Source organism: Mustela putorius, unplaced genomic scaffold, assembly GCF_011764305.1.
Source record: "Mustela putorius furo isolate JIRA1106 unplaced genomic scaffold, ASM1176430v1.1 tig00000876_pilon_pilon_pilon, whole genome shotgun sequence".
In the NCBI taxonomy this organism is placed as follows: domain Eukaryota; kingdom Metazoa; phylum Chordata; class Mammalia; order Carnivora; family Mustelidae; genus Mustela; species Mustela putorius.
The window spans coordinates 4,592,835-4,615,596 of NW_025421506.1; the positions used below are offsets into that span (position 1 = coordinate 4,592,835).

At 42.3% G+C, this 22,762-nt stretch overlaps 1 protein-coding gene across 12 annotated transcripts in view; it reads left to right on the forward strand.

Annotated features, from left to right (window-relative positions):
• AOPEP (aminopeptidase O (putative)) overlaps positions 1-22,762 on the forward strand; it is a 339,093-nt gene that overhangs the window by 65,288 nt on the left and 251,043 nt on the right. For all 12 annotated transcript variants that reach the window (XR_006608428.1, XM_004777387.3, XM_004777386.3 and 9 more), the window contains 2 exons: positions 2,654-2,807; positions 10,839-11,084. Coding sequence is in view for 11 of the 12 variants with exons in the window: in XM_004777387.3 (XP_004777444.1) it covers positions 2,654-2,807; positions 10,839-11,084 (400 nt within the window). In the remaining variant the exon portion in view is untranslated. The remainder of the gene's footprint in view (positions 1-2,653; positions 2,808-10,838; positions 11,085-22,762) is intronic.

Sequence of the window (22,762 nt, forward strand, 5' to 3'; positions counted from 1 at the left end):
TTCGGTTAGTCAAGATTTTTTCTTCTAAACCGAGGCTGCTGAGAAGGTTTAGTTCCTCAGCCGCAGCTCCTTTCTTCTTCCATCTGCACCCTCCCCCCAGACCTCTCATTGTGTCGCCCCATCCAGACTGAAGTTCTTGTGGGACAACCGTAGAGAGGCATCAGACTGCAGAGGATGAGGTCCTGAAGGGAAGGTGGAAAAACTGAGGGAGGGGGCCTCGGGGCAGTGCGTCCTGTGGGATCCACGGCACGCTTTTATCAAGACTGCTCTGACTGTCTCTGTGCCCTTCTTACTGGCTGGGGATCAGAGCGGCAGTGCTCTCTAAAGCCATGGCTTTCTTTCAAGCTCCAGAGAAACTACACACATCACTGGACTGGCTCCAACATCACCGGATTTGGTTGTCTCTTTAAAGAGGAGCGTGCCTTCAGCTTCTTAGCTGTGGCAAGAGGGATCTTGTGTGGCTGTTCTGACTCCAGAAACAGGATGACCTCACAAGCATATCTACCTCTGGGATAGGTGTTCAGTAGTTTCGAGCCTGCCCTTCTATAGTCCTTCTTCAAATAGCTCCTCGAGTGACTTCAAAACTTGATGTCATGTCGTATTGATTCAAACTTGATATCATGTTTTTCCCCTTATGTTTAAACCTTTGTTTCCTATTGAAAATTTTGTTTTTCCTTTCTTTTCTTTTCTTTCCTTTTTCCCTTCCTCCTTTCTCTCTCTCTCTTTCTTTCTTTCTTTCCTTCTTTCTATCTTTTCAACAAATATTTATTGAGTAGCCATATCTGCCAGGTCTGGGGATTGACACAGTCCCTGCCCTTGTGGGCTTAGGTCCTGGCAGAGGCCCAGTGGAAAGTCTTGGGGCGGTGAGATGCGGCAGTGGGAGGTACAAAGGGGGATGGATGCTTCCTAGTTTTGGGCAAAGAGGCCCCGGGAGGTGAGGGGCGGTGGCCCGAATCATAGTCATGCCCTTTCTGGCTGATGTCTCCCTGCTGCGTCCATGCAGCCATTAAAATTTTGTTTTTCACTGGAGGAGTTCTGTAATGTATTTCTTTGGATCTAAGTTAGTATAATTTCAGGGGATAATAAATAATGACCCCTCCACCTTCCTGAGTTCAGAATTAGTTGTGAGACAAAGAAGATAAGCATAAGGAGATAAAAACCGAACCTTTATTATTGATTTTTACTGCCAAAAGATTTTGAAAAATGTCATGTTAGGTCTGTTGGCTAATATGGGCATGTTATTATTTTGACCCTGTATTTGACCTCTTATCTACTCACTGACCTAATTGGCAATCATAGGTCACTCCATGAGTGTCTGACCATCTAAAACTTTTTATCAAGAATAAGAGGAATAGCTCCTATAAAGGAGTTAGTGAGAAGCTGAAAGAGAGGCTAGAGGTATTTGTGTAATGGAAGTTCCCTCAATGTAAAGTTCCTTCCCTCCATGAGGAGAGGAGAAGTGTGTTCCATAAACGTGGTAATACCAATTTCCCTGAAGGCACACCATCAATTTATAGCAGATGTTCAGGAAGAAAAAAAAATACTGTATTAGATCAGGTTGTATGACACATTCAGATTTCAGAAACATTAAAAGCATTTTCCCATCTTAGAAGTCAGGAAGGATAGTGTTATAAGCAATCAATCATTTGTTCTTTTGGTAAACACCTTCACTCCGTTTGGCCTGAGTGGTGTGCACACCTCTGCTGGGGCGGGGAGCTCCTGATGAAATTCCAGGCCTGTTACAAATGAGCTGGGAGTCCTTGGCTCCCCTGAACCTCTCTATAGGCCTGGTTTTCATCTGCTTAGTGAGGAATCGGGGACCAGCCCAATACATGAACAGAGAAAAAGGATGAAGGATAAACTTGAGCTTCCATAGCTAATTAGTTTCAGAGATGGGACCAAAATCCAGGTATCTTCCTTTTCTAGTCTCATTGTTCTCTACCATGTCCAGTTGAGACTGATTCTTAAATCGAATGTATACAAAACAGTTTAGCACCACAGAAGTGATTGCTCATTTGTTCATTCATTCATTCATTTACTTATTCATTCAACAGAGCATCATTTTTGGTGCCAAATACTGTGCTAGGCAATAAGTATGAAGAAAACATGGTCTTGGGGTGCCTGGGAGGCTCAGTCGGTTAAGCTTCTGCCTTCAGCTCAGGTCATGATCCCAGGGTCTTGGGATCGAGCCCCGCATCAGGCTTCCTGCCTCTCCTGCTCACTCTGCCTGCTGCTCCCCCTGCTTGTGCACACAGTCTCTCTCTCTCTCTGTCAAATAAATAAATAAAATCTTAAGAAAAGAAAACATGTTCTTGTCTCTATAGCAACATATAGCCTCTGCCTTTACGTGTTTGTAGCCCTTACGTGACCACCTCAAGTACCATCTTTTACTTATAGCCTGACTTGAAGCACTTCAAACTGATCCCAGGTCTTCGAGGAGTTACAGACCTCGTTGGCTGCCCCGAAATAGTCAGCCCTTTGTGCTCTCCCTAAGACCTGTAGTGATGCTCCTGCCGTAAGTAAGACCCACCCCCAAGAATAGCTTGTACCATCATAGCACACAAGTTCAAGTGCCTAAAGAGAAAAACTATAGAGTGAGGTCCAGAACCCTTTCTTGGCCTCATTATGGTTCTTTCTCTCCTTCTGCTTCTAGGGTGCACAAGCTGGCATTACTACGTCACCATGCCAATGCCAGCCTCCACCTTCACTATCGCAGTGGGCTCCTGGACAGAAATGAAGCCAGAGCTCTGCTCGTCCAAGGATCTGGCAGCAGAGAGATCCCTCTCACCTTCTGAGACTGACTCCAGGTTGGTATTTGGGAGCTTGCTGAAAAACAAACACTTAAAGGACCAGTATGATGCATTTATTCCAAGCACTGGGAACGTGAGTCATCCCTGCTGAGAAGCTAGACCAAAATATGATTAAGCAAAGCAGGAAAAACCCTACTGGGAGGATAAGAGAGTTGAGAGGCAGAAACGTGGGCATATTATTCATGCAGAAAGAAAGAGAAAAGGAGGACATATGAAGTTCTCTGTGAAGTCAAGTGACATAATTTTATGTGTTGGGGTAAGTCAACAGAATCCTCAGACTCAACATTTTACCTCCTTTATTTTTTAACTTTGGTCTTTAGTGCTTAGTTGGTCAAAAACACAACTTAATGAAAAGGGGGTGCTTGTCTGTTGGATCACTTTGTGGGCGACCTGCTGTTTAGGTTCCCAGGACTGCTGTTAGCCGTTCATTTGTAGGGATGTCCGCTTCCCCCACTGCCCAGTGGGGCTAGTCAGCCTGCTTTGGGGCACCAGACACGTGGTAGCTGTTGCAAGGTCATGGGGCTACGAGTAACCTACTGGCTCAGAACTCTTATCTTCGGTAGCGATTTCTTCTTTTTTCGGACTGATCAGAGCAAAATCTGTTTCAAGTTTTTAAAAAGCAACACAGGCTACTGGGTATTCACTTGCAGCCTCCGCACACGTTTAACAATTTCTAACTTCGAAAGCCATAAGAGAGGAGGGGAATGTCTGTAGGAAGTACAAAGTGTTCAAAGTGTGGGGCGTTGCCTCATATTCATCTCTAGGACTTTTACACCCAGCTCAGTTTAATCACTTTTCCTGTTTACACAGAGTCACTAGGTCCAATACCTTCCGGAGGAGAAAGCCCAGGGTAATGGTACAGATGGCTAGCTCATCCTGGAAGACCAACTAAGACATGCTTTGTAGCTCAAATTCCTTCTGTGCCGGTTGTGTTTTGCCATGTTGCTTTCCCTCCTCCCGCAATGGCTGCAGTGGCTGGTTGGTACTATGAGGACAGAAAGCTATTAAGCCCCCTCCTGGGACAGGCATGTCTTCACTGCTTGCATTTTGCTTTTTGGAGGAAGGGAGGTAGTTTCCACTTCCTGCTTAGTAACTTGGCTATTTTGGACTATCTTCCCTGAGCCATATAAAGTATCCTAGGGTTTTATTAAAATCCTTGGATTTTATCTATGCACACTTGAGAGAAGAGGAGAGTTGTGGACAGAAGTGATACATGTCACTTTCACATGGAAATATTTAATTGCATGTAAGACCCTAAGTGATTCCTTCCCCTGACACTGAGCTCAGAATAGGCCTCATTTTGCAATCTCAGGTAGCCCAGATTTCTGTGTGGGGAGGACAGGTGCCCTGGAGAATTACTTGGATCCTCAGTGGACTTGTTATGAGCAAGAAATAAACTTTTTTTTCGTTAAGCCACTGAAACACTGGGGATGTTTATTATTCAATGTCTTCTAGCCCATCCTGAATTGATACCAAAATCACTGGATGTTTGAAGTCAGGGAAAGTCTTTTTTCTTTCTTTTTAAAGATTTTATTTATTTGACAGAGATCACAAGTAGGCAGAGAGGCAAGGGGGGGATACAGCTTCCCCGCTGAGCAGAGAGCATGATGTGGGGCTCCATCCCAGGACCCTGAGATCATCACCCAAGCTGAAGGCAGAGGCTTAACCCATTGAGCCGCCCAGGCGCCCTGAAGTCAGGGAAAGTCTTGATCTAAGTGTCATCTTGGTTAGTCCTGAGGGTATGTCTATAAGATAAATAGGCTTTATGGTCTCTGTTTTATAGATAAAGGTACTGAGGCTTTAGACAACAATGTGTCTGGGTTCATAGCTCTACTGAGTTATAACACCTGGATTCCTATCTGGGCTTAACTCCATACAGAGGTGATTCAGAATCTTACCTGGGGACATTCTTTTTTTTTTTTTTTTTTTTTTAAGATATATTTATTTAATTTAGAGAGCACAAACAGGAGCAGTAGAAGGGGAGGGAGAAGGAGAGGGAATCTTAAGTAGACTCTACGTAGAGTCCCATGTGGTTCTTGATCCCAGGACCCCAAGATCGTGGCTTGAGCCAAAACCCAGACTCAGATGCTTAGCTGATTGCATCACTCAGGGGCCCCTATCTGGGGACTTTTAAAAACTGTGTATAATGTCCATGCCTCGCCTAGAGTCCAGTCCAACTTCATATCTGGAGAGTCATTCCCATACTGAGTCACTGTTACTGATTGTGATGTGTTACACTGGTACGGAGGATGGAAGTTGAGAGTTCTGCCTTTGAGTGTGAAGGTGCCGTCTGTGCTGCTTGGGTAGGTTTCTTGGGGCAAAGCCATACTTTCCTGCTCTGTGGAATAAAGACTTGGCTTGGGGTTCTCCAATTCTTCATAGTAAAGAAGCAGCTTCGGGGCTGCTTAACCATCAGAGGACATGTGCAGTTGAAGTCTGTGTGCCTCAGGGGAAGGCAAAGGAAGAAATGTGTTCTTTTGTCTTTCTAGCCATATTCCCAGGGATACGAGGTTGGGGAGTGGGCAGCAAGCATTTCTTATGTGTTCCCTCTGCTGCCCAGAGGCCACTGAGGGGGCTTTTCCTGTTGTTTGCATCCATAATTCTGAAGGAGGAGACCATGGCCCCTTCACGTTGGCATTCTGGGAAGAGACGGCATCTGAAATTCTGGTTGGGGTTTAGGAGAAGGGGTCCAGTTTGACTCTTTTCATGTCCTTTTGAATTGACAACCAGCTGTGACACAGGCAAAAGAAGAGCACAGGAAGTTTCATAACTGACAGAAGGTGAATTCGGGACAACTCAGTGGTACGGCCTCAGTGGGCTTTCTGATACTCTGTTCCCAAGCTAGACAGACTCACCCATCTAGTTACCTCCACAACCCAGGCCCACACAGCCTGCCTCGTGTCCAAAACGTCCCCTATCTGTGGGCAAGCAGATTAGAAAAGAGGAAGCCCCGTGTGGCCAACCCTATCAGAGCAACTCAAGCCAGGTCAAAGGTGCCAGTCCAGGGAGGCACGCTCTCATGTGGGAACGCGAGGCCTAGGGCATGGAGTCCTTCCCACACACTCTTCCATGTCTGACATGCTATGACTAAGTTTTCCCTTCATTTATCACCGTGCTTGTCCATCAGAAATGTACTGCTGATAAAATAATAGCTTGCATTTGCTTAATCCTCCCCTGGCTGCGTACTTCGTGTGCGCTGTCTTTAGTCATCAGAGGGTAGCTTTGTGCTTTTATCCATTAAATCTCTGGCTCCGTGTTCAGTTTGCCAACAAAGGTACTCTGAAGTGCCAACTGCAGTCGTGTTTTTGGTTATGTTCACATCTGGCCCCCTTGCCTTCCCCACCCCCCTCTTCCACTTCAAACCCTCCTGAGATCACCAGTTCAATTCACGTAAATGTAACTTTTATAGGGGCCTTATATACCACAGGCTTTCATTTGCCTAAAATGTTCATCTGGGTCCCAGAAATTTGGCCAAAGTACTGGTCACTGAACTTTTGAGCACTGCTCATGTGGGCTAAATTATAGGAAGAACATTCCCTCTTCCAGCTCCAATTCCACACGTGCTCCGGCCCACTCTGGGGGAGCGTTTTGGTAAATATGTTAATTAGAAGGCACTTAGGTAAACCGTTGAAAGTTTATTAATTTTCTTCGGCTGCAGCATAACCATCTCTAGCCACAGAGGAATCTTTGTATTATGTTTAACCTCTGGAGACCTTTGGTAAAGCATTGTCTTACTTTGGGCCCATACAGTTTAAGCACGACAGGAAACTTGGATAAAGTCCAGAGGAACTCAGCAAAAATGATTAAAAGCATGGAAAATACGTACCACGAAGGAGAAAAGGCACTGAGGTTGCTCATCCTAAAGAAGGGAATAGCTTGGTGGGAGAAGCAGTCTTCTTGAGCGTTGTGAAGTCTATGGAAAGTGGCCTGTGGACCTTGCAGTCTCTATTTCTGTACCTTTGAAAGGCTAGGAAAGAAGGAATGATTTTAAATCATGAGGGAAAAACTGCCAATTTCCAGTACACCCTTTGCTATGAGAGAAGCCTTTCCAAATCTTCCTGGCTTGGTGTGATTTCTCCAGCCCTGGCTCCCTGGTGTAGTTCAGCCTTCTGGTTTTTATAGCACATACTGCATTTTGCTTTATAATATCCTAGAATGCCCTAAGAAAACCCATCCAACTTTCAGACACGACCACATCATTGTATATGTTGACATCATTGTCAACGACTCATTGGGGGCTGGTGGTGGCATTTTGAACACTTGTGATTTTTACGGTATCCAAGCATCTACTCTGCTTGCTAAAATATGTTAAGAAATTGTCTAACCATCTTACTGTGTCACTGTACTCATCAGAATTTTAAATTTTTTCTTCCAACCAAAATATAAACTCCTCAAAGGTAGGGTTGGAAATTTATTCATATGTGTGTCCGCAGCATACCTTGGGGTGCCTTGAGTAGAGCAAGAATGCAGGAAGTAATTACTGAAGTGTCAGGTAGAACTGTGAAAAATGGACATGCATTCCCAGGGGAAACTTCCAGTGATTCCTTTTGAGCCTATGACAGGGAAATGTCTGTGTCAGCTACTTTCAATACATCTCGTTCTTGAAACAAGAGGAGGACTGAAGGAGAGAACCTCTTTAGGCAATTTCCAGTCTTGTGATTCTGAGTAAAACGTAGTCAACCCTTCTTCCACGGAGAGACCTCTTATAAAAAATTTCAGCCCAGCAATCATGGGAGAGGGAACCAATGATCTGGTTCCCATCATTTACCAGCCTAATATTTATTTCACCAGTTCTTCCCACTCTTGGCAGTATTAATGGGCAACATTGACAAGGAAGAACAGGAAACCAGAGAACCACAGAGCAGCTGAGCTAGCTTCTAGAAAAATCCAGGACCTAAATTTACTCAAGAAGATTAATGCAGTACTTGGGAAAGAAAGGTTGGGAGGGAGGAGCTTATGATGACTCACAATGTGATGAAAAGAATAGTTCCTATTCCTTAGGAATGTTGTGTGGATTAATTGGGATAATGCACATGAAGTGTTCAGAACAATTCATGACATGTAATAAATATTCAGTAGCATTTGTGGGAGGAGTTATTGTTTATTATTCTCATCACCAGTGCAGATTATTTATAAATAACAATCAAGCATTATTATTAATCTTAACTATTACAATATTTACCCTGATTACGAGTGTAGGCATAGGGAATAGTGATTTACAAAGGTCTGATTTGCTGATGATACTGCGAGTAGGTTGGAGTGGGCACAGACACAGAAATGAACAGCTGAAGGTTAGTGGGAAAGGAAGCATCTTTGAGTTAATTCTGGCTTCATGGGGGACTATTCATGACATTATAAATGTACAGTATTCCCTCACCACTTCAGGAACAAGGCTGTTGGCATGAAGAGAGGCGACGGCCTCATGTGGAAAGTTGCCATAGAGTCGCAGCGCCAGAAGAAGCCTTAGAAACCATTTTTTGGTTTGTTTTTAATTAAAGTATAATTAACATATACTAAAATGCACAGATCTTAAGCATTTGGCTTGATGAGTCTTTGACCATTGTTTACACCCTAAACTGACAGAGAACATTCCAGCACCTACTAAGTTCCCTCTAATCAATTCCTCCCCTGCCCCTGCAGCCATTTTTGTGAGGCCACGTTAGACAAGAAAGAGACTGCAAGTAGTGGGGGGCTTGCCTCATATCACAGTTAGCCCATCTGAGAACAGCACTAAGCCCAGCTCTCCTGATCCTGACGTCAGAACCTTTGTGTCATCTTTCCTGATGGCACTTCCATTTTTTAAAAGATTTTATCTATTTATTTACTTATTTATTTGAGAGAGAGAGAGAGAGAGAGAGAGATCACATGCACGTGAGCTGGCGGGGGTGGGGGAGGGGCGGAGGGCAAGAAAGAGATGTCAAGCAGACTCCCTGCTGAGTGCAGAGCCTGATGCTGGGATCCATCTCAGGACCCTGAGATCATGAACAGAGCCGAAATCAAGAGTCTGATGCTTAATTGACTGAGCCACCCGTGTGCCACTTCCATTTTATTGGGAGCCTTAATGGTCTCACTTATCCATAGCTTGATTGTGTTAAAGCCCCGCATTTTCTCCCAGGCTTTGATCATGAAAAACGGTACTAATACACCTAGCTGGAGTAACCTTCATTCCCCTAGCTAGAGCCATCTGTGTCCAGAGAGAATTTAACTCACCTTTTCTCTTCAACAAATTGGCTTTTTTTTGGGAGAGAGTGTGAGCCCTTGAGCTGGGGAGGGGAGAGGGGCAGAGGGAGAAGGAGAGAGAGAATCCCAACAGGCCCCATGCCCAGTGCGACCCTGATATCATGACCCAAGCTGAAATCAAGAGCCAGGTGCTCAACAGACTGAGCCACCCAGTGTCCCTCAAACTGACTTTTTGTTATACCTCCAACTATTCTCTGACCTCTCTTGGCTGCAAGAAATAGTGGCCCCGTGATGCATTTCTAGATAGGCCCGTGGAATGCCTCTTTGCGAAATTGTGCTTTGATAGAATTTAAACTTAAGCCTCAGCTTTGTTCTGAAGATGCCTCCACACCTGCAGCCTCTCCATTATTTCATGTGCTATGGAAGTTTTTTAGTAGAGTGTGAGCTTAAATTATTATCGCCCATTATACAGCTATGTAAATATATTAGATGGTTAACTCAATAAATGGCTTCATGAGACCTTTGAGTACTTGTCATGGGGTAGACATTTGCAACACTTTCAGTTAAATGTTTACCAGCGGACACCTTGCCTCAACTTTCTCCATAAAGCAAGGGTATCAGTCCAGGGGTATTGGCTAGCATTCGATGTCAGTCATTACCATTGAATGGTCAGTTTGTTACCATTTTTCTTACACTCACCAGGCGTGAAATGTCTCTGTGCTGGAAGCCATTGTTCTACACACCAGGCTGGGGGAGGGCACGGCTAATCTCCATAGTTATGTGGATCTCCTTGGGCAGTGCTGGCCTTGGATGAGTGAAAGGCACTTCAGAAATCTGGAGAGGAGTTATTGTTGTGGTGCGCCCCTCATGGGACATGCCAACATTTTAAGGTTTCTCGTTATTCACTGTGCTGTGACTCCAACAAGCACTGGTAGTTAGAATTATAATTTGTAAATTAAAATTAGAGGGGCTTTCCATTGTGTTTGAATAAAGGATGTGTTAACAGGCCAAAAAAGAGAGTTCCCTTTGATGTGGGTTTCTGCGGGTAGATAAGTTCTCTGGAGGCCTATGAGTCAGGTTCTAGGAATTCTTGTTCAGCTCCACCTTTGACAGAATAACTGGCGGCTTGGATGGTACCGGCTGGGCTCTGATCTGTTTCTTAAAAGGTTGATTCTGTTCCATTTGTACCGAAAGAGCACTGGGAAAAGTGTCATTTCAAGAATGCCTCCGTATTATTCCCTAAGAACACAACTTCTGATGGCCTTTAGTAAGAGCGCCTAGATACTTTTTAGTAAAATGGGTTGTGTTCTTTTGAAAAGTTGAAACCTATCCTGTCATTTGGTTCATTATTCTTCCTGAGTCCACATATTTTTTTCTAGGATATTCCAGAATGGGATCCCAAATTTGGCTTTGAACCATCCTTAACGTTCTGAGTTACGAATTGTTTCTGATTTGGAGATTTTTTTTTCCACGTGATATTTGAAAAGCACATTTCTGAGGGCAGAAATTTTACGTTTTATTTTCAAGAGGGGGTTGTTTTCGTTGTTTTGAGTATTGAAGGGTTTTCCCCTGTTATTCTAAAATAAGTCGTAAAATCTGCTTTCACTTAGCTTAGATTGAAGCTACTCAGAATTTCAGCATGTCAAAAAGTATTTCGACCAATAGGTTTTCACTGCTGCACAGAAACAGACAAGGCAAGAATACAATTGAACTGCCTGGATTGTGAGCCCATCTGAGCCACTGTCTCTTAGAAGTTGTGCACATCTGCGAAAGTTGCTCACCTCAATGGCAACAAGAATAAACCTGATTTACCATAAAGCGCATCTCTTCATTTCATGTCGTTCCCAGGTATGTTGGCATTTGTGGTCACGTGGAGTACCCCTGCCGCTTCCAGAATCTTTCTGCTACCACCCAGGAAATTATTCCTCATCGGGTCTTTGCCCCACTGTGCCTCCAAGATGCCTGTCAAGAGACCCTCCTGCATCTGATCCCTCCCTGCCTCTCGGCAGCGCACTCTGTCCTGGGAACACACCCGTTCTCCAGGCTGGACATCCTCATTGTTCCTGCCAACTTCCCGAGTCTGGGGATGGCCAGGTATGTTGTGCCATGGTGGCACTAGGATTACACGCTTCGGAATTTCTTTGATGATTTTCTGCTTTCCCTGAGCTCTGTCAGAGCTGCCATTTGACTAGGGTGGCCATGCTTGGACATCTCTTTGCTGCCTTGAGAGGTGGTTTGTGTGTGGACTCCACCACATGGGAGGGAGCCCTTACGTGTCATGGGCTCAATCAACTGCCTTGAAAATAAAAAGCTCGTGTTGTTGCCCGGATTAAAAACACATTGTGCCCGCAGAGTGAAGTATGTTGGATCGTGGCTGATGAGTGGCTGGTTAGCTTAGGTGGTGAGAGCATAATGCTAACGAGCCCAAGGTCATAGCTGGGCAGAGCACACAACTTAGTTCCAGGGCCACAGGCAGCTCACCTAATCCTGACCAGCTGTCTCATCCATTCTCGCCATTGGTCACAAGGGCAATGACTTGAGAGCCCCTGTGTCAGAGAGACTGTGGATGGATCAGTGTAAATCCATCACCACTGCTGGAAAAACAGCTCAAAGCAGATGGCTTACTGGGGGGGGAGGGGGGGGAGGTGAGAGGAGTCACTTGTCTTATTACTATTATTTAATATAATAAATGCATTAGTCTTACTGTTATCTCAGTTTTGCTCTCATGGAAGATTAAGACATGCAAGTTGAACCTTCCCCTTTATATTATTTTCATCTAAAACTCATTCATTAATGCTGTTTTTCATTCAGTAATAGATACCTGCATTTCCCCTCAGCATTTTACTTGTTATGTACTCAGGATTTTACTCAGTTATATTTCTGTTTGAAAATCTTAATCATTAACAGCGAATATGCTTTACTAAGGATAGGAAAAATAGGCTCATCAAAGCATGTGACTTTAAGTTTTTCCCTATTAGTCAAGGAAATTCCTGCTGCCAATTAATTTCCATGCGTTTGAACAGCTGTCATTTGTGGTGTTTTCCCTGAAAACTGCATACATTCTTCGTAAAACCCATGCGTAGAAAAGAACTGACCAGAACATTTGCTTTTGATCTTTACTACATATGTATACTTTTTAAAGCTGGCTGGCTATTCTTAATCCTTGAGGAGGTCTGAGAAAGTCATTTAGGCTGATTTTTATCCTGTATTTATGAAGATAATGGGAATGTAGAAACTAAGATAATTATATATATTTGGTAATGTGCATCAGTATTGTTTGGGATGTCTATAAATAGAATCTGTCTTAACAAGGGGGCTTCTTTGGTCCCTTTGAAGAGTCTGCTGGACTTAATTTAAGCAGAATTATTGGCGAAGAAAGGGTTGTTCATTAAATGTTTCTCATTTGTACCCAGTTTTGAGGGGCTGTGTTTATTTGGGAGTTTTTAACACTTGATGAGAGTCGCAGTTTTTCAGGGCATGTTTACTAAGAGTTCTAAGTTCTGACCTGAGGGAACCAGAGGCAGAGTATTTTTCATACAGAGGACCTCATTTTCTGTAGCTCCTTCCCAAGAGCAGTCTGCCAAAACCAGAATTTGTTGACCTGCGGGCCATTCTGCAAAGCCTCTCTTTGCAGCTTTGCGTGCCCAAGCAGGTAGGCAGTGGGTTTGCTGCTTTTTGGGATATTTAAAGTGACTTAAACATGCTTAACTCTGTATTTTGAAAGTAAGAAGCCTAAGAACCCTAAGGCCAAATGGTACTGGGCACCAATGTCAGAAAATATGGTGATAATAACTCAGCAGCAACAAGACTGCTTTTATGCTTAAAAACAGAAGAACCGTACATTTAAAAATTTGTGGTTGGTTGTCAAATATCATTTTCCTCCCATTTTTTTCTTCCATTTTAGACTGTGGAGTAGTCTGCCCTGGTCTAGATGTTTTCCTGGGCTTAGTTACTGTTCCCCATATTTGAGCTGCGGAGGGGGATTGTGGTATCTTCCTCTGCAGAGGGGGGACTGTCGGGGGAGGGGAGAAGCACTCTGTTTTTCCTAACTGGGGCCTAAATTGATTCCACTTGCTTGGCTTGACTCTCTAGGGATCCCAACACCTTGAGCCACATGCGATTGAGTGGGGTTTATGACTCAGCTGGCTCCCGGGGCCCTGCTGCCTTATTTATGGTCAGGGTTTTGCTTAGGGCTCTGTAAAAGCAAAGCTGGAACAAAAAATGACAGTCTTATAGGTCAGCTCTGTCCCCTAAACAGGAACAGAAAAATCCCAAGTCTAGTAGGAGCCATCCCAAAAGACCTCCGTACTGAAACTTGTCATTGTTTTTGTTCATTGTAATGCACTAGAGATCAAAGGATTTCTTGGTAGATTAAATGGTTTTTTGCCGAGTACACATTTTGTAAACATGTATGCAAGATCATAAATTCCATACCTCTGGACTTCTTTAGTGATTAGGTCTTAATCATAATGAATACCATTTTATACCAGTGTAGTATTCATTTTCGGTGAATGGCATTAAACATTCCCACATCAACTAAAGTGGGTAAATTGTTAGTGACCATTTTGAAGAATTTTTTAAATTTTTGGATGACATCCATAAAGATCTCACTGTGTTTTAAATATTACACATCAGAGTTTGTATGGCTAAGCATAAAACTCTCCTCTCTCTTTGGAGCCCGATTCTGATATTTCAATAGAGTGGCGAGAAACACACTTGTATAATTTGAATGTATGATAATGACCAATCAGTTTATCAGCAGGTAAATGACAAAAAGACAGCGTTTTAGAACTTGGAATGCTTTTCCAACATAATAGTAACTAGACTATCTTTCAAGACTGCATGTTGTTTTTTGGTCACCTTTTTGTATAAGAGGATCGACTTATCAACCTCACCCTTCCTTTTTTTAGTCACTGTTCCAGGGTAGAGATACTTTCATTCTGTTCTGATTCTGAAAAAAATCCCTAGTTTGCCTTTAAGACACTACCGACTAGTTCTAGTCTGTAATTTTCTCATTTAGTGCATGTAGGCTCTTTGTTTTTGTTTCGTTTTGTTTGTACCTTCCATGGAGGCCGAGTCTGCCATATAAGGAGCTGTGGAGTGTACCTTTTTTCAATTGAGTAATATGGTGTCTAGCCAAAGATATGAATGCATTTTATGTGAATCTCCAGAACATATAGACACACTCTCTTCATGTTGATATAATCAGCATTCTTCCATTTTCATTGTGTTCTCGTAGTTTCTCAGGTGTCTCAGCTAGGGATGGATGAGTGAGCCTCATTTCCCAGGTATTGAGAAATACATGAAAGGAGCTCATCATCATGCTTACGTTCTTTGTTATAATAATAATAATGTTAATGGAATAATATCCTGGAACCAGATTTATGACAGTTGCTTAAAAATTAACACCTCAGTCTTACCTCTTTCGTGTTTATAATAAATGCTTTGCTTCACCATTTGTCTTTCAGCAGCTCACAATTACATGTCACGGGGCATAATTAGGTTGGCAGAACTACCTTGCTGACATCCAAATACATTGGTTTTTTTTCCCTTCCTCTGTTTGAATTTCAAGAATCTCCTGCAAATCATTTCAGAGCGGTTTTATGTCTAGAGCATTGACTAAAAAAAAAGCTGTGTTTTCTGTGACTCTACTTCCCAACTCTACCATTCATCAGTAGCTTCACAATTTTCACAATTGAAAAATTGTGGGGGAAAAAAAAAGTGGCAGCGTGGCAGACATTAGGTGACAGTTCTGCTTTGACTCGTTTTTCCACTGGTTTCATACCAGATTGTCTTGTTCGTCTGTTCATTGTTTGTTTATTTATTCATCTATTCATCCGTCCAGTAAATTTCTATTAAGCCCATACTGTGTGTGCCAGGTAGGATTTAAGATGCCGAGTCTGCAGGGGAGAACAAGATTGATGCGATCTCTGTCATCACGGAACTTAGTACTAGTCAGGGGAGAGAATTGTGTACTTTAAAATCAGGAACTAAGATGTATGCTTTGAACAATAAAAACCAAGTCAGTGACAGAGTGGTTGTTAGGGTCTGGGGTGGTGGCGGGCAAAGGCTTCTTTAAAGAGTGGCAGGTACCGTGAGACTTGAAGAACAGAAAGGAGCCAGCCTCATTAACAATCTGGGGGAAAAGAAAACCCAGGCTGAGGGAGTTCAGGTCCAAAGGCCTCTAAGTGGGAACCCCTGAGATGGGCTGGAGGAGCAGAAAGAAGGGCAGCGTGGCTGGAGGGCAACGAGCTTTTAGAGTGACTTTTCTTAGTTCCTTCCTTACACTCCCAATTTTGGGTGCCAGGAGGTCCCACAGTCCCTCAGGTCTTAAGTCACCGAACCACCTGTGCACCAGTACGAGGAGAGTGAGACATGGCAGCGGTTGAGCGAGGATTGGTGGTTCCAGGCCATCAGGTGTTATGGGGAGAGGGTCGCAAGAGAGGCCAAGTCTTTTCTCAGTTAGAGGACCAGCAGTGCCATACCATCTTGTGTTTGGCTGGTGAGAACCTGCCTTGGCTTAGCAACTGCTGTCCTTGAGCAGAATTCGCCACTGCAGGAGCCTCAGAGCTCCTGGTGCGCAAGGACCAGCAGCTCTCCATTTGGGGAGCAGGGAGAAAGCAGGCCCAGGGCTCCATGTTTTCCTTCCCCGCTAGCAGCTGAAGGATTCCTTCCCAGCTTTTCTGACATGGCGGGTCATGGGGAGGGAGGCAGTGTTTCTATGATTGCTCATTCTAATTTTTAAGTTTCTCAAAGACTGAGCACAAATAGGATTGATAGGGAGCAGAGAGAAATAATCATCAATTACTTAAGTACCTTCATTGGGCTTCGCAGCAACGAAAGACTGTGAAGCTCCCTATTATACGTGGCTTGTTCTAAAAGATGTGATTGTGCAATAAAAGGCTTCTGGGTGCTTAGACTAGTTCCTGACTGTTGTAGGCACAATTTTCTCAAGTACCTCAATTTGGGAATGAACGGTGTGCACATACACGCCCAAGAATGACCGTCACCAGCTTTCCCTCCGCCCCCTCCTCCTGGGGTTAGACAGGGTGTTGTCCTGTTTATTCTTATCTCCCAGCCAATGTGTAATAGAATAAGCAAAACATAACATGCTGGTACAAAAGGCCTGTTGTTTGCAGCCTTCTAATTGTGCTCCTTTCTGCCGGGAAAGGAAGCAGTCATAAATTTCTGTCATTATCTTAAGTAGTAAGGTTTCACAGCTTTGGGAATTTTTCTGTGCTTGTTCTTTGTTGGCTTCTACGTGAAGTTTTTGTCTCCCCACCCCCCAACAGACTGAAAATGCCATATTTTTAAACAGTCCTTTACTTTCGGGGGCCTGTGACTTCATGGTTTCAATGCAGGATGCAACCATAGTGATTCTCTCCTTTGGGAATCTGATTTGAGCCATGAACAAGTGTACCTTTCTCTTTCCAAGAGTTGCCAGCTCTCCTCTCTCTGACGTGCTAAGGATTTGGGGTGGGGGTGGGGAGTTGTCTACGTGTGGGTTTTGTTTCTTTGTGATTGCTCTTTGTCTCTCAAACTCCCAAATTCTTAAATTTCTTTCCGAATGGATTGTTTTCAGAAATATTTTGAAGGGGCATTTCGTTCTGCTGTTTTCGAGAGTAATTCTCTTGTGTTTTTCAAGTAGGTGGGTGTGAATGATAGAAAGCAGCTCATACCACCCTTTTCTTTTTCCTGCAAGATTCTTGTTCTTTGTTTACTGGCACCCCTGCCACTGCTGTAGTGATGAACACGTGGGGGAGTAGTGAGGGCCATACCGGGAGGCTGAACTCACAAGCATCCCCTTTGTCACTTTGTTTGGGTTCATGTCTCCATTTTGGTTTTGGTCTCTATTTTTCTTCTTGGGAAAATTATCTGACTTTTATTTCCCTCCTATCTTACAGAGAAGGTTCTCGTGTGTCTTTATCTTATAGAGAAGGTCCTTGTGTTTTTCTTTCTTTTTTTTTTTTTTTTTTTTTTTTTTTTTTTTTTTTTTTTTTTTTTTTTTTTTTTATAAACATATATTTTTATCCCCAGGGGTACAGGTCTGTGAATCACCAGGTTTACACACTTCACAGCACTCACCAAATCACATACCCTCCCCAATGTCCATAATCCCACCCCCTTCTCCCAAACCCCCTCCCCCCGGCAACCCTCAGTTTGTTGTGAGATTAAGAGTCACTTATGGTTTGTCTCCCTCCCAATCCCATCTTGTTTCATTTATTCTTCTACCCACTTAAGCCTCCATGTTGCATCACCACTTCCTCATATCAGGGAGATCATATGATAGTTGTCTTTCTCTGCTTGACTTATTTCGCTAAGCATGATACGCTCTAGTTCCATCCATGTTGTTGCAAATGGCAAGATTTCATTTCTTTTGATGGCTGCATAGTATTCCATTGTGTATATATACCACATCTTCTTGATCCATTCATCTGTTGATGGACATCTAGGTTCTTTCCATAGTTTGGCTATTGTGGACATTGCTGCTATAAACATTCGGGTGCATGTGTCCCTTTGGATCACTACATTTGTATCTTTAGGGTAAATACCCAATAGTGCAATTGCTGGGTCATAGGGCAGTTCTATTTTCAACATTTTGAGGAACCTCCATGCTGTTTTCCAGAGTGGTTGCACCAGCTTGCATTCCCACCAACAGTGTAGGAGGGTTCCCCTTTCTCCGCATCCTCGCCAGCATCTGTCATTTCCTGACTTGTTGATTTTAGCCATTCTGACTGGTGTGAGGTGATATCTCATTGTGGTTTTGATTTGTATTTCCCTGATGCCGAGTGATATGGAGCACTTTTTCATGTGTCTGTTGGCCATCTGGATGTCTTCTTTGCAGAAATGTCTGTTCATGTCTTCTGCCCATTTCTTGATTGGATTATTTGTTCTTTGGGTGTTGAGTTTGCTAAGTTCTTTATAGATTCTGGACACTAGTCCTTTATCTGATATGTCGTTTGCAAATATCTTCTCCCATTCTGTCAGTTGTCTTTTGATTTTGTTAACTGTTTCCTTTGCTGTGCAAAAGCTTTTGATCTTGATGAAATCCCAATAGTTCATTTTTGCCCTTGCTTCCCTTGCCTTTTGCGTTGTTCCTAGGAAGATGTTGCTGCGGCAGAGGTCGAAGAGGTTGCTGCCCGTGTTCTCCTCAAGGATTTTGATGGATTCCTTTCGTACATTGAGGTCCTTCATCCATTTTGAGTCTATTTTTGTGTGTGGTGTAAGGAAATGGTCCAATTTCATTTTTCTGCATGTGGCTGTCCAATTTTCCCAGCACCATTTATTGAAAAGGCTGTCTTTTTTCCATTGGACATTCTTTCCTGCTTTGTCGAAGATTAGTTGACCATAGATTTGAGGGTCTATTTCTGGGCTCTCTATTCTGTTCCATTGATCTATGTGTCTGTTTTTGTGCCAGTACCATGCTGTCTTGATGATGACAGCTTTGTAATAGAGCCTGAAGTCCGGAATTGTGATGCCACCAATGTTGGCTTTCTTTTTCAATATCCCTTTGGCTATTCGAGGTCTTTTCTGGTTCCATATAAATTTTAGAATTATTTGTTCCATTTCTTTGAAAAAGATGGATGGTACTTTGATAGGAATTGCATTAAATGTGTAGATTGCTTTAGGTAGCATAGACATTTTCACAATATTTATTCTTCCAATCCAGGAGCATGGAACATTTTTCCATTTCTTTGTGTCATCCTCAATTTCTTTCATGAGTACTTTATAGTTTTCTGAGTATAGATTCTGTGTCTCTTTGGTTAGGTTTATTCCTAGGTATCTTATGGTTTTGGATGCAATTGTAAATGGGATTGACTCCTTAATATCTCTTTCTTCTGTCTTGCTGTTGGTGTAGAGAAATGCAACTGATTTCTGTGCATTGATTTTATATCCTGACACTTTACTGAATTCCTGTATAAGTTCTAGCAGTTTTGGAGTGGAGTCTTTTGGGTTTTCCACATATAGTATCATATCATCTGCGAAGAGTGATAATTTGACTTCTTCTTTGCCGATTTGGATGCCTTTAATTTCCTTTTGTTGTCTGATTGCTGAGGCTAGGACCTCTAGTACGATGTTGAATAGCAGTGGTGATAATGGACATCCCTGCCGTGTTCCTGACCTTAGCGGAAAAGCTTTCAGTTTTTCTCCATTGAGAATGATATTTGCGGTGGGTTTTTCATAGATGGCTTTGATGATATTGAGGTATGTGCCCTCTATCCCTACACTTTGAAGAGTTTTGATCAGGAAGGGATGTTGTACTTTGTCAAATGCTTTTTCAGCATCTATTGAGAGTATCATATGGTTCTTGTTCTTACTTTTATTGATGTGTTGTATCACATTGACTGATTTGCGGATGTTGAACCAACCTTGCAGCCCTGGAATAAATCCCACTTGGTCGTGGTGAATAATCTTTTTAATGTACTGTTGAATCCTATTGGCTAGTATTTTGTTGAGTATTTTCGCATCTGTGTTCATCAAGGATATCGGTCTATAGCTCTCTTTTTTTGGTGGGATCCTTGTCTGGTTTTGGGATCAAGGTGATGCTGGCCTCATAAAATGAGTTTGGAAGTTTTCCTTCCATTTCTATTTTTTGGAACAGTTTCAGGAGAATAGGAATTAGTTCTTCTTTAAATGTTTGGTAGAATTCCCCCGGGAAGCCGTCTGGCCCTGGGCTTTTGTTTGTTTGGAGATTTTTAATGACTGTTTCAATCTCCTTACTGGTTATGGGTCTGTTCAGGCTTTCTATTTCTTCCTGGTTCAGTTGTGGTAGTTTATATGTTTCTAGGAATGCATCCATTTCTTCCAGATTGTCAAATTTATTGCCGTAGAGTTGCTCATAGTATGTTCTTATAATAGTTTGTATTTCTTTGGTGTTAGTTGTGATCTCTCCTCTTTCATTCATGATTTTATTTATTTGGGTCCTTTCTCTTTTCTTTTTGATAAGTCGGGCCAGGGGTTTATCAATTTTATTAATTCTTTCAAAGAACCAGCTCCTAGTTTCGTTGATTTGTTCTATTGTTTTTTTGGTTTCTATTTCATTGATTTCTGCTCTGATCTTTACGATTTCTCTTCTCCTGCTGGGCTTAGGGTTTCTTTCTTGTTCTTTCTCCAGCTCCTTGAGGTGTAGGGTTAGGTTGTGTACCTGAGACCTTTCTTGTTTCTTGAGAAAGGCTTGTACCGCTATATATTTTCCTCTCAGGACTGCCTTTGTTGTGTCCCACAGATTTTGAACCGTTGTGTTTTCATTATCATTTGTTTCCATGATTTTTTTCAATTCTTCTTTAATTTCCCGGTTGACCCATTCATTCTTTAGAAGGATACTGTTTAGTCTCCATGTATTTGGGTTCTTTCCAAACTTCCTTTTGTGGTTGAGTTCTAGCTTTAGAGCATTGTGGTCTGAAAATATGCAGGGAATGATCCCAATCTTTTGATACCGGTTGAGTCCTGATTTAGGACCGAGGATGTGATCTTTCTGGAGAATGTTCCATGTGCACTAGAGAAGAATGTGTATTCTGTTGCTTTGGGATGAAATATTCTGAATATATCTGTGATGTCCATCTGGTCCAGTGTGTCATTTAAGGCCTTTATATCCTTGCTGATCTTTTGCTTGGATGACCTGTCCATTTCAGTGAGGGGAGTGTTAAAGTCCCCTACTATCATTGTATTATTGTTGATGTGTTTCTTTGATTTTGTTATTAATTGGTTTATATAGTTGGCTGCTCCCACATTGGGGGCATAGATATTTAAAATTGTTAAATCTTCTTGTTGGACAGACCCTTTGAGTATGATATAGTGTCCTTCCTCATCTCTTATTATAGTCTTTGGCTTAAAATCTAATTGATCTGATATAAGGATTGCCACTCCTGCTTTCTTCTGATGTCCATTAGCATGGTAAATTCTTTTCCACCCCCTCACTTTAAATCTGGAGGTGTCTTCGGGCTTAAAATGTGTTTCTTGGAGGCAACATATAGATGGGTTTTGTTTTTTTATCCATTCTGATACCCTGTGTCTTTTGACAGGGGCATTTAGCCCATTCACATTCAGGGTAACTATTGAGAGATATGAATTTAGTGCCATTGTATTGCCTGTAAGGTGACTGTTACTGTATATGGTCTCTGTTCCTTTCTGATCTACCACTTGTAGGCTCTCTCTTTGCTTAGAGGACCCCTTTCAAGATTTCCTGTAGAGCTGGTTTGGTATTTGCAAATTCTTTCAGTTGTTGTTTGTCCTGGAAGCTTTTAATCTCTCCTTCTATTTTCAATGATAGCCTAGCTGGATATAGTATTCTTGGCTGCATGTTTTTTTTTCTCGTTTAGTGCTCTGAAAATATCATGCCAGCTCTTTCTGGCCTGCCAGGTCTCTGTGGATAAGTCAGCTGCCAATCTAATATTTTTACCATTGTATGTTACAGACTTCTTTTTCCCGGGCTGCTTTCAGGATTTTCTCTTTGTCATTGAGACTTGTAAATTTTTTACTATTAGGTGACGGGTGTGTGGGCCTATTCTTATTGATTTTGAGGGGCATTCTCTGAACCTCCTGAATTTTGATGCTCGTTCCCTTTGCCATATTGGGGAAATTCTCCCCAATAATTCTCTCCAGTATACCTTCTGCTCCCCTCTCACTTTCTTCTTCTTCTGGAATCCCAATTATTCTAATGTTGTTTCGTCTTATGGTGTCACTTATCTCTCGAATTCTCCCCTCGTGGGTCCAGTAGCTGTTTGTCCCTCTTTTGATCAGCTTCTTTATTCTCTGTCATTTGGTCTTCTATATCACTAATTCTTTCTTCTGCCTCATTTATCCTAGCAGTGAGAGCCTCCATTTTTGATTGCACCTCATTAATAGCTTTTTTGATTTCAACTTGGTTAGATTTTAGTTCTTTTATTTCTCCAGAAAGGGCTTTTAGATCTCTCGAGAGGGTTTCTCTAATATCTTCCATGCCTTTTTCGAGCCCGGCTAGAACCTTGAGAATTGTCATTCTGAACTCTAGATCTGACATATTACCGATGTCTGTATTGATTAGGTCCCTAGCCTTCGGTACTGCCTCTTGTTCTTTTTTTTGTGTTGAATTTTTACGTCTTGTCATTTTGTCCAGATAAGCGTAAATGAAGGGGCAAGTAAAATACTAAAAGGGTGGCAACAACCCCAGGAAAATATGCTTTAACCAAATTAGAAGAGATCCAAAATCGTGAGTGGGGAGAAAGGGGATAAAAAGAGGTTCAAAAAGGAAGAGAGAAAAAAAAAGAAAAAAAAAAAAAAAAGAAAAGAAAAGAAAAGAATTTTAAAAAAAGAAAACACCTAAGAAAAATGTAAAAAAAAAAAAAAATATATATATATATATATATATTAGATAAACTAGTAAAAAATCGTTAAAAAAGAAAAAGGTAACAGTTAAAAAAAAAAAATTTTACCCGAAGGCGAGAAAAAAAAAAAAAGAAAAAAAAAATGAAAACGAAAAAATTAAATTAACTGCAAGACTAAAAAAAATCACAGGAAAAAAGCCATGAGTTCCGTGCTTGGCTTTCTCCTCCTCTGGAATTCTGCTGCTCTCCTTGGTATTGAAACCGCACTCCTTGGTAGGTGAACTTGGTTTCGGCTGGATTTCTTGTTGATCTTCTGGGGGAGGGGCCTGTTGTAGTGATTCTCAAGTGTCTTTGCCCCAGGCGGAATTACACCGCCCTTACCCGGGGCCGGGGTGAGTAATCCGCTCGGGTTTGCTTCAGGAGCTTTTGTTCCCTGAGCGCTTTCCGTAGAGTTCCGGAGGACGGGAA